We start from the raw sequence: 16,124 nt of genomic DNA on the forward strand, positions 1-16,124 counted from the left end.
CCCTTCAACCATTCCTCATAAGGCTTGGTTTCCAGACTGCTCATAATCTCCTTTGCACATGTTCCAGCTTGTCAATATCATTCAAAGCAGAATAGTGTGACACTATTACTTCTGTTTATCTGGACAGTACTGTTGATGCAACCTAGAACTGCATTAGCTTCTCTCTCTTTTTGCTACTGCAAGTCTGTGAAGGAGTCAGTGGGCTTTCAAGCCCTGAAAAGGTAGGGTCCATCCCATTAGGAAGGCAAAAGTTGAACGCAAGGCTTATGAAAGTTGAATAGAAGCTGCCTTATAAGCTCTGCTTATCTTGAGGTAAGAAGGGGAACTACATCAAGGTCATAAGGCAGCTACCCCTTGTCTGTTGATAATGCCTCATAAGGAACATAAATCTGCCCCATTAGCATCCTGTCTGATTCCACTGAACCCTTGAAAACGTATCGAAAAACTTTGAAGCCAGCTTCTTTCATGGCAAACCAGAACCAACAAAATTGCCTATGGAGAGACAGCAGGAGGACTAAAAATCACGTTCCATCTCCTAACGGGCTGGCTACAATATCATCAATTAAATGAGGTTTTTAAGATAGACAGGGGAAAGGGTTTTGCAACGGAAGAATCAAAAATAGACAAAGAAATAAGAAAAGAAAAGAAAAGAAAAGAGTAATATCCAGAATGTACAGGCTTCTTTTAGAGTGGGAGGTAAAAGATGAAGAGGTGAAAGAAATAATGATTAAGTGGGCGAAAGATTTTGGTAAAAAATATCCAATTATCGGCATGGGAAAGATTATGGAATAAAGAATGGAAATTTACGGCCTGTTATACACTAAAGGAAAATTTAGTGAAGATAGTTCTGTAGGTGGTATATAACTCCCAGCAAACTGGCCAATATATATAAAACAAAAATCTAACATTTGCTGGCAGAAGGGACACTGTTTCATATGTGGTGGGGCTACAAAAAAATTAAGAGTTTCTGGGATATTGTTTATGAGGAACTGAAAAAAAAATGTTCAAGCAAACCTTCATAAAGAAACCAGAAGCCTTCCTCTTGGGCATCTTAGACTCAGATATCCCAAATGAAAAAAGGAGAATATTCTTATATGCCTCAACTGCAGCAAGAGTATTAATTGCTAGAAAATGGAAAGGATAATTAGGACCAACAAAAGAGGAATGGCAGGATAAATTATTTGAATATCTTGAACTGGCAAAAATGGCAGAGACAATTAGCAGACAGCCAAACTAAAGATTCAAAAAAGAGTGGGAAACCTATAAAGAATATCTAAAAAAAACCTGTGTCCTCAAGTCAAACCCTGGACATGCTTCAATTAAGTTTTCACAAATTACAAGAAAGATTGTAAGTATAGCATTCAGAAAATAAAAGAAATGGGGAAATGGTCAAAGAAGCAATATAACAAAAAGATAAGACAGATTCGCTTTGAGGAAGATGAAAGTCTATTGAGAAAGATAAGTAAATGGGAACTAAGAATATGGTGTGTAAGTTTTCTTGTAAGAACATAGGGATTTATGGAATTATGTATGTTTTTCTTTATGCTATCACTTTATCATTTTTGTTAGTTTTTTGTGTGTGTTTGTTAAGTAAGAAAACTAAGAAAAAGCATACTAAAAATCATGTTCCACCAATAAAGCTAATGTGTTGGTTTTTTAAAATCCATCCTACCACACCATTTGCAAATAGCCCAATTCACTGCATTCTGGAACCAGATGGTCTGAGCATAACAGAGCAGGCCAAAGGAACATGATAAAAAGTCAATGTACCAGAAATGAGATTTCTCATTTAATTGTTGGTTATTACTGTCCTAGAGACTAAATGTTTGATTCCTTCTTCCCCGCTTCCTGATAATTACTCTCTAGATGTGGTTGGGTGTTACAAGACAAAACTTTTTTAAAAAACGAAAACATATTGCATAACACTTTTTCCGAGCATTTGAGATTTTGCTTCGCTTTCTCAGAAAGTGTAACCCTGTATGTCAGCTTTCTGATATTACTAAGCCATCAGTCATAAATGGCTTATTTTCCAACTTTATGCAGGCACAATAAATTCCTCACTTTGCTTGTTGTCAAGGCCTTGTTTTCCCCTCTTGACTAATTTACAGTGTTACAACATACCAACCTAGAAACTAAACACTGAATTCAAATACATTTCTCATTATACCCTCTTTATCCTTGAATACTTATAATGCATGTTGTGGCCAGATAAAGAAGGAGACCTAGGATGCTACAAATGACAATGTTCTTTCAGTCATTTTCAGCCACAATTCTGCTTAACTTTACAGAACTCTCCACTCCTCACCAACCTTGCTCTTTAAGGCTTCCCAGGAAGGCCTTTACTCTATTTTCAGTTTACTTTTCCATCAACTAACATCCTTATTTACTCCTGATGATGTCAAGGGGATATGTTTTCAGACACTTTTAATGACTCTTTCAGTTAGTGTTCATTAAGCAAACAAATTGCTTCAGTTTAACTAGTTCACCAGTTTAGCAAATACTTATGCATCCTACTTTTTCGGGTCAATAATTTCAGGAGAATAAAGTTCCCACAGAAGGAAAATCATTCTGGTACAAAGTAAAGGAAGGGTATTAAAATAGACTTTATGACAGTGATGGCAAACCTGTGGAAGACTGCAGCTGGAAATGGAGCCCAGAACATCTGGAAGGCTCCAGGTGTACCTTCCCTGCTTTATAATGTGGCACATTAATAGAAAGCAAGGCAGCCAAATTGCCATAGTATTAAAAGAAGACCGTTCACAAATGGCAACAGCGTTAAAGTAAAAAACAAAGGAAGAACACTGAGAGAAAGCATTTAACTCTAGGTCAATCAACCGCTATTATCAAATATTCAATAGCTTATTGACGCAATTTTTCTACTAACCATTGCAAGTCTGAGAGCTTGAATGCCAGGGCCCTGTGACCCACAGTCCCCTAGTGGATAATAAACACACAGACATGAGTATTAGGTTTATGGGTTCAAATAGGCCATAAATATATTGGTTACAGATGTGAGTGGTTTGGTTTAGGCATTGGGTGAAGCCAGGCTATATCTCGACTCCCATCTGTCTGCAGGGAGTCCATCTAAGGGTAAGCCACCAATAGGGGGAGCCCCATGACTTACATCAAATAGGGGCACTGTGAGAGGTCCCTGTTGAGGTTGTGGCATTGCCCTAGCCCATATTTGGGCATCAGACAAAATCCACACCCCCGGATCCCTTTAACAGGATACCCTTAATGAGGAGGGGCAGGCGGAGGCTACAACCTCCCCTCCATTCAAACACTTACCCAATGCCTAACCTCACAAAGTTGTGACGATTGTTACAAGGTAAGCGAAAACCAAATGGATGGTGCCAATTTGCCAAGTGGAATTAATTCCTACCTGGCCCCAACAATGTGGCAGCTGACATTTGTCCATAGAAAAGTCATGTCATAGCAAAGCATTAAAAAAGAGGGTGGGTGGGTTTAGGAGATACAGTGATGGACAAGAGAGGAGGGGGCCCCAGCCATGCCATGGTTTAAATTCCCCATGGCCAGGCCCCTACTGTCACTGATTAGTCAGCGGGGCCACCCCTGGCCATGGTCCCGCCCAGTGCTGGTAACGCAGCCAGGATAGCACGAGAGGAGCATCAATCTCCCCACCCCCATCACTGCAGGGGCCCGGGTGCCTGGCTGAACAGTTGAACAGACTTCTAGAACATGACTGTGTATGTGCTATATTTGGTCTTCCAATTCTAAGAAATTTCTTCTAATCAAAGGTGATTCTCATTCCAAAGAGAATCCCATGAACTGAATAGCTACTGTCTACTGAATCATAATCCACATCTCAAAACCAAGGCTTCAGTTTAGGTTCCCCCTCCCCTTTCTTCCTGGAATTCATAATCCTCCCATAATTTATCTCTTTAGAACTGTTAAAGAAAACCCCAAGAAAATGACTAATATGTTTGCCACAATAGTTAAGTTTTAGCACAATGGGAAATGAAATATTACCACAATTTCATAATAATGCAGTTTGTCACTCTTCATCTAAATAAAATGACTAAAAGAAAATTATGTCATGCCTCATTTTACAGGTGAAATATAATCAAGATAGCTGTAAAATAACCCAGACTCTTGAGTTTGGATTTCATATCCATCACTTAAACGTCTAGTAAATGACCCAATTTGTTTACACAACCCTGCAACTTTTTATAGTTTTTCCATAAAGAAGTTATTGCATCCATTCCTTTTATTTTGTTTTAGAGTGTTTGAATGAGGTCCATAACCACAAGCAAGTTGAACAAGCTCTTTCCTGATGGAAGTGGCCTCATATAAATTCACCACCACTGGTGAAATGTTTGGAACAATGCTTGCACATGGTTTTTGGTATTTTGTAGATGAAAACACCATATAGAAACACACACAAAACATTTCCTGTGCTTTGTCATTCAGAGAACTCATCATATCTACTGGGGGCTGCTTTCTGTTGAAATCCTATGTCTGGAATTCAAGTGCCCATGTTAGGTGGGAAGGGGATTCAGCTCTCCATTTAATGGCAGTCCCTGTTAAAGCCACCCAAAGGTCAGAGAACCCTCCAGAGCAGCATTTCATTAGACTTGTTGGGCTGCCAGGAAGGGAAAATCAGTACACTCCTTCCCGGCTCATATCCCAGACTTCACTGGATTGAAGCCATTGAGAATGCAATCCATACTAATTTAGGAAACAATACACTCACATTATAAACTTCTCTCTTTTGACTTCAATGAAATTACATCAGTGTAAGAGATCACCCAAGAGCTGTCTCGTTAGGTGTGCCAAGAAACTAGTAGAATGCATTGTTTCTTAGGAGAGAGTTAAGAAAAGCAATTTCTATGAATGATTTGACTCTAAACATGATCTTACTGAATATGGGTGTAGCAAAACTATTTTAGTACATCCGAATAATTGTACCTAACCAAAGTACACACTTAGAACTATTGATGACCAAGAAACAAAAGATGCATTTCAAATGTGGTCACGCCATCCCTTCTTGCATTTGTCACACTTTAATCCCAAGAAACTATGTGGTCCTCAATGTCCTCTGTCCATAAACAGAGCTGCCAGGGAGATTTAACCACAAAGGATCATTGGGGGAAGTCTTGTACAAATGTATCTAGACACTACACATTGCACATTCATGAACGTGCTTTGCAATAAGAGGGATTATTGGGCTAATGTTAAATATGGCTGTAGTGCAACATATAGTCTGGCTCTTCATTGTCCACAAATGATGATACTGAAAGCATTTGCAATGATAAAAGATTAGCATTTTTATTGCCCTTGTTTATTAATGGTGTCTCAATGTGATGTTTATGATCAGTCTTCAACAAAACTTCCCCTGGAATAATCATGACTTTGATTTTACCTGTTCTGGGAAGTAAACACAATGGGAAATGAAGGCTTACTTTTGCTTGTGAAATGTCAACACTAATTCCAAAGGTGTGGAGAAAGATGAAGCAGAGCCAGTTACTTTGCTGGTAAATGCTTTCTCAGGATCTATACCTCCAGGTACAGGGTGGTATATAAATTCAATAAATAATAATATCTACACTTAGTATCTGGAGCAAGCAAAGAACCCCAATTAAAAGCAAAGCTTGGGGAATGAAAGATGGAGCCTGATGCTCTGCAACCATTATGATACAATCAGATTATAAGACTAGGATTCACTCTACCCTTTCCCAGAGTTCCTCTCTCTCTCTCTCTCTCTCTCTCCACTCTAAAAATGGCACCCTATTTCTCTCTAGAAAATGGAGTAATAACAACCCCAAAGTATCAATTTACTTCTTCTTTGTGAGAAATGTATTTTGTGGTGTGGCTACTGAAGTATTTCTGAATAATATCATACCCTTCATTAACTGTAGAATTACAACTTCCACCACCACCAGAAATATGTCAGGGATATGAGCTGTAGTCTAACAACATCTGGAGTGTGCCACACTAGTTACTGGTCCTAGAGGCTCCCTGCCCCTTTTCTTGTAAGACCAGTGACTCACTATAGTAATAATACTGACCGAACTTCCAAATTAATAAAGAATTTAACATTTGCCTTGTATAACAATATACTGCATTGCTAAGCATTTTCTGTAGATTTAGCCAAGTAAAAACACGTCCTCCTGTAAAATATTTTATAGATGGTGCAACAAAATGTATTGAGCTGGTCAAAAAAGCAAGCATGAAGAGAACTATAGGGCTGCATACAAACTGTACCTTTGAAGCACATTCAAAGCAGATTTTCCCTCCTAAGCACTGTGGTTTGTTAGGAGTCGCGCTCTAAAAGTGTGGTGTGTATGCAGCCTAAGTTTTGCACTATTTATTCTTCTTTTGACACCACATATTCCAATCTCTTTATGAACATAGAATGAAGAGCATGCCACCCACTATGAATCACTGACGTTGTTGGCAAGATGTGGATTTACAGTGCTTATAGTGCTCTTAGTTAGCATTCAACTTTCAACAACTACATTCCTTACATTTTTATTCCATTACGTTTCTTTGAATGGATATGATAAACAAAGAATGCACTGCTCTTTCCCTGCTTTGAAGTTTTTGATGATATACTAGAGTCAGTGACCATTCACCAAATAACCTCAATGTAGGTATAAAAGTTATCATTAAACAGAGAGATACACTTTCATTCTTACTCTTCAAGTTCACTCGCTCTTTTCAACAACATTTCTACTCTATCCAGAAGGAACAGCTAGCGAGTCATTGCTGATATAGATACTTTAATGTATTAATTAGGGATCAGCTGAAATGGCCTCCGCTCTCAACTTTATCAGCCAACTTGTGAGTTACAAAAAAAGTAATACACTTTTTGAACTCTTTTTTTTGGGGGGGGAGAGGAGAGCACTGAAAACAGAGCTAAAGTGTTTGCTACACTTAGGCTGTGTATACACCATACATTAAAAACACATTGAAAACACGTTTCCCTACACCCACTACCCAAGAATCTGGGGAACTGTAGCTTAAAGGTGCTGGAAATTGTAGTTCTCAGAGAGGTAAAATACAATTTCAGGAGTTTTGGGGGTGGTGAATGCTTTCCAAGTGCTATAAATGTATGTTGTGTGGCCTTGTTGTCATGCCAATAGTTCTCCCTCTTGCTGGTTGACACCATTTTCTCTTGATGAGTCAGGAAGATGCAACAGAACAAAGTAACGACTTTGGGCTACAAATGATGGTGTTTGCAATCATTATCAGTGCTGCAACAATGTTTCCTGCTTTCACTGGCATTTGAGAAAAAAAATGTAGGGGGAAAAACAGCATAGTACACAATGTTAGAATCATGCCAGGATCACAAACAGGCAACAAAAGGAAGTGAAAATGTGAGCAATGAGGATTTTCAAGAAAAAGAAAAACTTTTGCCCAATAACTTTTGGTTCAGTTCTAGGAAACAAAGTGTTCCACTGAACACTTTCCATGTACGGATTATTAACAATTGTTAATTTAGTTTTAAATTTCTTCTAGAAAAGAAAAATGAATGCATAAAAATTTGACTGGATGATACAAAATACCTGTGTACTTTCCTACTGGGCAGAAATTGTTAGGTATTCTTTTCATAACTCAGTGAAAAGAAAATGGCTACGTTCACACATAATGTTGAATCATGGTTTAGCAATACATGGGCAAGCAAGAATGAACCCAAGCAAAGAAGGACCTTGACAGTAGTTAGTTTCATTTTTACAAATCCACGGTTGCTATTTCAAACCAGGGACCCCAATTTAAAAAATACTCTTGCAAGTTTCATAACAAGTCAGCTTCAAAGCATGGGTTATGAAGTAGGCTTGTTGAACTAACCAGTTTCTTGTAAACCAGGATTGCTGGTTTACATTAACCATAACCCAGGAACCTGTAAAAGTGAAACCAATCTCTTTTGAAGTCTTCCTCCTAGTCGTGTGGGTGGAAACAGAAGGCAGAATGTGCAAGCATAATGCTTCATTCTGACTTGTCCACACAACACTAAACCATGGTTTAGCATTATGTGTATGTGTGGCCTCTAGGCTATAGTCATGATTTTTCTGCCCAATACGAGGACAAAGATAAGTGGCAGTGAAAATATCAAATAAACTGCTTTAAGTAATTCAGTCTTTCTTCTTAACACATTTATCTGTTCATTCATTCCAAGGTACCCACATGTAAGCCTTACTGGTTTCTATGGAAAATAGTTGGAAGTGTTAATATTCTGTTTAGCGAACTTCTATTGGAATCAATGGAACTTACAACTGCTCAATTTAGCTTGAATTATAGCGTCACACTTGAACCTCTCATGATGGATATTATTTAAACAGTACTGAAAACAATGTTTATAAACCTGATGACCTGCTCAGGCAGACTTCTCTTTTAAGATATTTAAGGAATAACTTACTTCAGATATTTTAAATTTGTATTTCAAAATCATGAAGTCCTCTATTAATATAGTGATACTTTAAGCAGAAACTGAATGATCAAAATGTTTGAGCTGAAAGCAATAAAAGTTCTGACATGTAAAATTTCACATACATGTTTTCTTCTTGCTTGTGGCATCATTTGTTGCAAAAGATAAAGTTCCCACAATAAAGCTATACTGTATTTGTTTTATAAGGAAACCCAGCTTTACTGACCTCAAAACACCTATCAGTTTGAATTCCTGGGAGGCAATGGAAAATGCATGCTTCTCATAACACAGCTAATTATATGGAGGGAGAAGGGGAAGAACACCAGACTTGGAAGTTGCTATGAAAAATATTTTTCTTTATGTGTAATGCAAGGCTTTGAAAGTAATATTACAGTAATGATTTAGATACTTGAAGCAAGGACCTTATTCCTCAAAGGCACTCAAGTGCCCTTATTTAATATACAGGTAGAAAGTTTAGAACAAAAAAAGAATTTGAAAATCTGGAGCAACATTTACTGCAGCCATTTCACTGGTTAAAAGTCAGAGGGAATTGTAGCAGTTGACATGATGTAATGGCTAGTCTAAAGAACCATATAAAATATTGTTATGTAATAGACCAGGGGTCCCCAAACTAAGGCTCGTGGGCTGGATAAGGCCCGAGGGACTCGTTTTTCCAGCCCACGGCTACCCCCCACTGGCCACTACCGCCGCGGCTGCCCACTTCCAGGTCGAAGGAGCACTGGAAATAGCTTGTGTGCATGTGCAAGCGTTATTTCTGGTGCACATCCGAGTCGGAGGAGGCCCATGCACATGTGCACAAGCTATTTCCGGTGCTCCTCCAACCCAGAAGTGCGCCGGAAATAGTGTGTGTGCATGCGTATGGGCACATGCTCCCCCGCCCTCCGGCCTGCCACGTGATCGGTGCTGGAGACACCGGCCTGAGGCGCAGTAAGTTTGCTGACCCCTGTAATAGACAGTGGCCACAATTTAGGAGGCAGTGGTAGAACATATGTATTGCATTCAGAAGCCCCCAGGGCAATTTCTGGCATCTCCAGTTAAAAGTATCTGATAGCAGGTGATGTGAAAGACTTGAAACCCTAAACCATAAAATTCAATGCCAGTCCACATACTAGGCTGGATAGGCAAATATCTGACCAGATACAACGCAACATCCTATGCTCCCTTAGAGAACAAATGTATAGAATTAGGATCAGACTGTGACACTGCAATCCTATGTGCACTTCCTTGGAAATGAATCTCATTGAACTCAGTAGAACATGCTTTGAAGTAAAACATGCTATCAAGCTAGCAGACAACCCCCCCCCAAAAAAACCCCACCCTTGATAGTACTGTTATTAAGACGGTATATGTAATAATGCCATGAGAACAGCTACATTACAATGACAGCTTCAAGTAGTTTTACTTGCTTCAGGTAGCTTAATCTAACAGGCACAAAGCATTTTAAGTCACAGGAGGGTGCAAAAATCACTCTAATTATGGTAAGTTAAAATAGCCCAACCAGAATTAACGGGTTAATAAATAATAATGTGATAAGAACGTTAAGTGGAGGTTTAGGCTATTTTTTACATTACAATCCATGCTGCACTACCAAAGTAGAGACTATAAATCAACGTAGCCTGCAGTTCAGATATATAAACAGACTTAAGACAGTATAATTACAAAAAGGGGTGTTTTGTGGTTCATTTATTTACTTAAGGTTCACTTAAGACCCAGTGATACCACTAGTATATCTCTTTCCATGCCAGGTGGAACTTGGGTACTGAGGTAAAAAAAAAATGCAACTATCAAAACTCTGTGAAGTGTAGTATAGAAAGTGCTACTATTCTAGTATTTTCTCTACTCTATTACTTTGCTTACAAGTTTACATATGAACCAACCCAGACCCTTCAGTCGTCATCTGAGGCCTTTCTTCGTGTGCCTCGTCCAAGAGCAGCAACATGAGATTGGGCCTTTTCTGTGGCAGCTCCATGCTTGTGGAATGCTCTCCCCAGAGAAGCTCGCCTGTCACCTTAGTTACATATCTTTATGGAGGTGCCAGGCAAAAACAGCCCTCTTCTTCTAGGCCTTTGGTTAATTAAACAATACCCCTCTTTTAAAGGGGTATTTGTCTGTTACTATGTTGTGCATTTTTGTCTTTTAATATTGTAAACCACCCTGTGATCCCCAAATAAATGTCCTGTGTGAGTTTCTGGAGGCGGTTGGAGGATGGATGGCAGCTAATGGATTGAGGTTGAATCCTGACAAGACAGAAATACTGTTTTTTTGGGGGGGATAGGGGGCAGGTGGGTGTCGGGGACTCCCTGGTCCTGAATGGGGAAACTGTGCTCCTGTAGGAGCAGGTGTGCAGCCTGGGAGTCATTTTGTACTCACAGCTGTCTATAGAGGCACAGGTCAATTCTGTGTCCAGGACACCTATTTACCAGCTCCAACTGATATGCTGGCTGAGACCATACCTGCCTGCAGTCTGTTTCACCAGAGTGGTGCATTTTCTGGTTATCTTCTGCTTGGACTCCTGCAATGCACTCTGCATGGGGCTACCTTTGAAGCTGATTTGGAAACTACAACTAATCCAGTATGCGGCAGCTAGATTGGTGACTGGGAGCAGCCACTGGGATCATATAACACTGGTCCTGAAAGACCTATATTGGCTCGCAGTACGTTTCCGAGCACAATTCAAAGTGTTGGTGCTGACCTTTAAAGCACTAAATGGCCCTGACCCAGTATACCTGAAGGAGCATTTCCACACCCATCACTCAGCCCAGACTCTGAAGTCCTGGTCTGAGGGTCTTCTGGCAGTTTCATAACTGCGAGAAGTGAAGTTACAGGGTACCAGGCAGATGGCCTTCTCAGTAGTGGCACCCTCCCTGTGGAATGCCCTCCCGTCAGATGTCAAGGTGATAAAGAACTACACAACTTTTGGAAGACATCTGAAGACAGCCCTGGAATGGGAAGTTTTTAATGTTTGACATTTTACTATGTTCTTATATGTGCTGTAAGCAGCCCAGAGTGGCTGGGGAAACCCAGCCAGATGGGTGGGGTATAAATTATAAAAGTGTTGTTGTTGTTGTTGTTGTTGTTGTTGTTGTTGTTGTTAAACTCAGACATATTGTCATACAAATATATCTTTAAGGGACCTTATTGAAATTGCCTCCTTCAGCAGAAAAGACAAGATGTAGAGGTATTCATCGCCAAACTCCTAGGGGAAATACAGTTTACACATTTAACCAACAAATAGGGGGCCCTGTTTTGTCTCAACTAAGGATGAAAGGGTAATTTTGATCTCTTCAGCCCACATCCCATGTGATTACAGAGGCAGTGCAATCCACAAGCAACATCAGCCACCATGTTCATTCTCTCACAAAGCTAAACCTGTTCAAGAGGAAATGTTCCCATTGAAACGGTTAGCAGAATCACGGTATAATATAGGTTTTCTGTTCATTGGTTATCACAGAATCCTGTGAAACCCTGAAACCTCCACCCCACTGAGGAACTGGAGGGCAATGAAGATGAAGAAATCTCTACTGTTATGAAAGGTAGATGCTTTCCTTAGCTTCAAATACAAAGGTTGGTGTAGTCAGTTTTCTGTGGATGTAGAGTTGGGCTTCTGATTCTTTTGATCATATTCCCATGGCCCTCTGCAGTCACTCTGATCCCTGGGCTGTTCTTTGATCAGTAGCTCTAGCACTATGCAGGTGCCATATGTCATCATATTAGAAACCAACAGCAATACGAATCCCTCTTGCTGAATTAATAGCGCAAGGCACATTCTACAAATTCATATAACAGTGGGGGACTATTTGGTTCTCTGTTAACTTTGTAACAAAAAATCCTTCACGCAATATATATGGAGGAAGACCAATTTTCAAGGAACACAAGGGATTTTCACGGGTCTGCACTGACATCTTCAAAGCTGATATGTCATTCAATACTACATTCACTTTTTCCTACTGCAAGTTTAAGATCTCTCTCTCCCCCCATCCCCCGCCGCCTTCTTACTGATGCCTGTTTGGCTAGTTTGCATCCTGATGAAATCACATCTTTCTAGCTAGCAAGGAAACTACTAAAACATTTTCCCCTTACATTAGCACACACCACTGGAAAACAGGGTGTTTAACAGCCTAAATTTAGGCAGCCTACATTCGTGGTGCGGTTTCATATGGCGTATAACATTTCTGTTTGCAAAGTATTCCTTTAAATGGCTTTGTAATAGAAGATCAAGGGGGGAAGGCCTTCAAAAATCTGAATAATGTAAATCATATGGAGTTCGGAGGCTAAGCAAATTACACACACTGAAGCTGCCCTCTCTATGAAAGGAGCCTTTCTCCAGGTCTGCTCAACCCCAGCCCAAAGGAACTTGCATTTGAGAGTTTTCTAAACATTTCAGGTACACTTGAAAGCTTAAAAAAGTTACTCTCATTTCCTATGCAGCAGATTAGCTTGTTTCCAGCACGTGCAAAGGAAGAGGTCATTCTCCAGGAACCCACACTATACAGAGGCATATTGAGGGGGGGGGGTTTACCAAAAAAAGGTAATTAGAACAGGCACACCAACCAATTCACAGAGAGCACTTTCAAGGAGGGAGGGAGGGAGGGAGGAAGAGTTAATAAGTTCCCTATCTTCTAGAGCACTTAATTGGTGCCCTTTTTACCTATCCTGCTCTAGTTAACGAGGTTGACAAGTTTCCTGGAGTGACAAACACGCCGTGAAGTCCGACCTGCCAAGTCTCATTCATTTTGGCTTCAGTCTTTCCAGGCTCACTCTGGCATAGGGCGATGTTTTCCCTCCCAGTGTGCGAGTTTCAAAAGAGATCTTTACAGCCTCGCTGGAAACAGTAGGGAGGGCTTCTTGTTTCCAGCGTGAAAACACAGGCGCCCTTTAAAAAGTTGTCACCCAGCCGCTCCACGACAGCCCAACCCCTGAGGCTCTTTTTTTTTTCTTTTTTGCAGAAGCAGCAAGAAGAAGGGAATGCAAAAAACCAAAAAAAAACCCTTCCCTGCCCCGGCGACTCCTCCTTCTCCCCCAGCGTGTGTTGCTCGCTGCAACTACACTTTTATTATGCCTTCTCTCTAGACACAACAAAAACACGCACGCAAAAGAGAGAGAGAGATCTCGGGTGATGGTGGGGTTTCCTTACCGTTTTGCTCCTTGGCGCTGGAGAACTGGAACTTGCTGCTGAGGTTCGACTCGCCTTGGGCTCCCTGTCTTGGGCTGACCAGGGCAGATGTCAGCAAGAAGAACCCGAAGAGGAGCATTTGGCAGGCTGGGGGGGTTGAAGCTCTTCGCAGGCACACAACGCAAGCCAGGCACTTGCCGAGAGATCAGGTCCTTTTCACCACCTCCACCAGCCCGCGAAGCCTGCAGCGCTGGCGAGAAAGGAGCAGCAGCAGCAGCACTGAGCCTGCTCGAGCAGCCGAGAAGAGCGGGGTAGTTTCCACATAATCCCATCCAAAACTTTTCTCTCCCTCGGCAGCCTTTTCCCCTCCGCGTCTCCAGGGTTCAACCCCCACCCTTCTTCTCCTTCTCCTTCTTTTCCTCCTTCTTCTAAGGTTCACAAATCAGCTTCCTATGGAGGACGCAACAATCCTGGAAAATAGTTGCTGGGGGAAGCAGAAGAAGAAGAAAAGGGGGCGCCAGAAGGCACTGCTGGATCGGAGGAGCACCTGTCAGCTTCGGGAACAAGAAACTACCCAACAAACCGAGGGAAAGGGGTGGGGAAAAGAGCTCCCTTTGGGAGGAAAGGAAGCGGGGAGGGGGACACCACACACACACACACACACACACACACACCACCTTCTCGGCTTCTCTTTCTCTCTCCCCGCGACTAAGCAGCCACGACGCTGCCAGGCGAGCCAGCTTCTTTCAGCCCCTGGCTGGGAGTCCCGGGTTTTTTTCTCTCCTCGCCTTCACGTGTTTCTGCCATTCCCCCTCATCGCTCCTGAGGAGAAGGAGGGAGGGGGCGGAGGCTCGGAATGGGTGGGAAAGGAAAATAAAAGTGAGCAGCAAGCCACGACCCAGGCAGGCAGGCAGGGAAGGGGGGAGGGAGGGAGGAGAGAAGGAGGATAAGCAAGGAAGCGAGCGAGCCTTTCCCAAGGAGCAGCACCTGGTTTCAGTTTTGCGCCCCAGAAGTTTTGCTTGGAAGGAGTTGGAAAAAAAACGCGAGAGTCCCCTGAAAAGCAAGCTTTTTCTTTCTTTCTTTTAACCTCAGAGCTACTTTCTGTCACACACACGAGCGCGCGCGCGGCGTCTTGGTCTGCTCCACCCCGAATTCTTGCGCGCCCTCCCTTCTCGCGCCAACTCTCCTCCTCGCAGAGCCTTCTATGGTCTTATCACAGGCCAGTTCTGGAGTCTCCTTCGAACTACCCAAAGATCCTCCTTTCTTCCCCTCCACTCGCAGCTCGCGGCCCCAACCTGCCCCGCTGTCGCCTCCTCCTCTTCCTCCTCCTCCAGGTCTGGCGGGAAAAGGTGGTTGTGGTGAGAAGGAATCCTCCCCCCGCCTCCCGCCGCCACTGCAGGAAGGGCCGCCGCCGCCGCCGCAACAGCAGCAGCAGGAGCGCGCAGGAAGCCCAGGCAGGAGCGGCCAGTCAGTCAGGCGTGCCCGGCTGCGGCGCAGGGTGACGTTCGCTCTTGTTCAGCAGGCGGCGGCGGCACCAGCAACCGAAAAGTCGTGCAAAGTTCAAGCGAGCTGCTGCTGGACTCCCGTGCGCGCTCCCTCTTTCTCGACGGCTGCCAACTGGCCGCGTAAGAACAGGTGCTGTAAAGGAGGAAAGAGCAGCGGATGATAAGGCGCGTTGTTGGGCCAAGGGTTCCACCGCTGACTGCTGCTGCTGCGGTTTCTGAAGCTGCACAGGAGCACTGTGTCTCTGGGCGTACGCAGAGTGCATTTTCTCCCGCAGCGATCCCACCCTCCCCGCATGGGAGGTTAGGAGCTTCCATGTACCCTCGCATCTTCCTTTTTATAAATCAACTATGTATTAGAATGGCCACTCGGTTTAGCTTCCTTATGCAAACAGGGGGAATGTTTTGAAGCAAAGGAAAAAGGAGGGGGGCATGGTAGAAGTCGTCCCCCCCACGTCAAGTTCAGCTCAGTGAGCTCTCTTGCACTTAACAAAGCTGACTTGGTAAACTATGGTTTGGTGTGAGCTTTTCCACCAACACACAGCTCTTTTCACATACTAGGATTGGTGTGTGAACCCTGTTCTCCTTTGGGTCCTGAAGTTCCCTGGGTGACCTTGGGCCAGTTACTATCTGTCAGACTAATCTACCTCACAGAGTTTTTGTGAGGTTAGGGAAACCAGGTAAACCACCATAACCTCCTTGCTGAAAAGGTAGGATGTAAAACAAGTAAATAATTAAGCTTTGGCAATTCTAGTCCTGGTTTGTTCAATCCAGAGTTCCCTGTTAATGTCTGAAGTGAGAAACTCTGGGTTTGCTATAGATTTGCTAAAACGTATTTAAGCCAGTGCTATTTTTCTAGAAAAAGATATGCCGAAACTCACCATGAACACCTCCCTCGTTCAATGCGGCTCACCTGAGAGGTCCCATAACCCACTTGAGAGGAGCCGGAAGTGAGTTCCTGTGAGTTCCCCCTGGCGGGAAGCCCTGATTTAAGCCAAGATCAAATCTCAGACTATGTAGTACAGTTTGGCCCTTTGTATGAAATCTCGCTTCACTGCTTTGTTGGCCATCATTGCCCCTTAAGATTGCTGAGGTGACA

At 42.6% G+C, this 16,124-nt stretch overlaps 1 protein-coding gene across 1 annotated transcript in view; it reads right to left on the reverse strand.

Annotated features, from left to right (window-relative positions):
- Window positions 1–15,006, reverse strand: part of PDGFC (platelet derived growth factor C) — a 102,762-nt gene extending 87,756 nt beyond the window's left edge. Inside the window, exon 1 of the mRNA XM_083520129.1 lies at window positions 13,545–15,006. Within this exon, the coding sequence (XP_083376255.1) occupies window positions 13,545–13,662 (118 nt within the window). The 5' untranslated portion in view covers window positions 13,663–15,006. The remainder of the gene's footprint in view (window positions 1–13,544) is intronic.
- Window positions 15,007–16,124: the final 1,118 nt, after the last annotated feature.

This window comes from Podarcis liolepis (genome assembly GCF_965112155.1).
Source record: "Podarcis liolepis genome assembly, chromosome: 9".
NCBI lineage: Eukaryota > Metazoa > Chordata > Lepidosauria > Squamata > Lacertidae > Podarcis > Podarcis liolepis.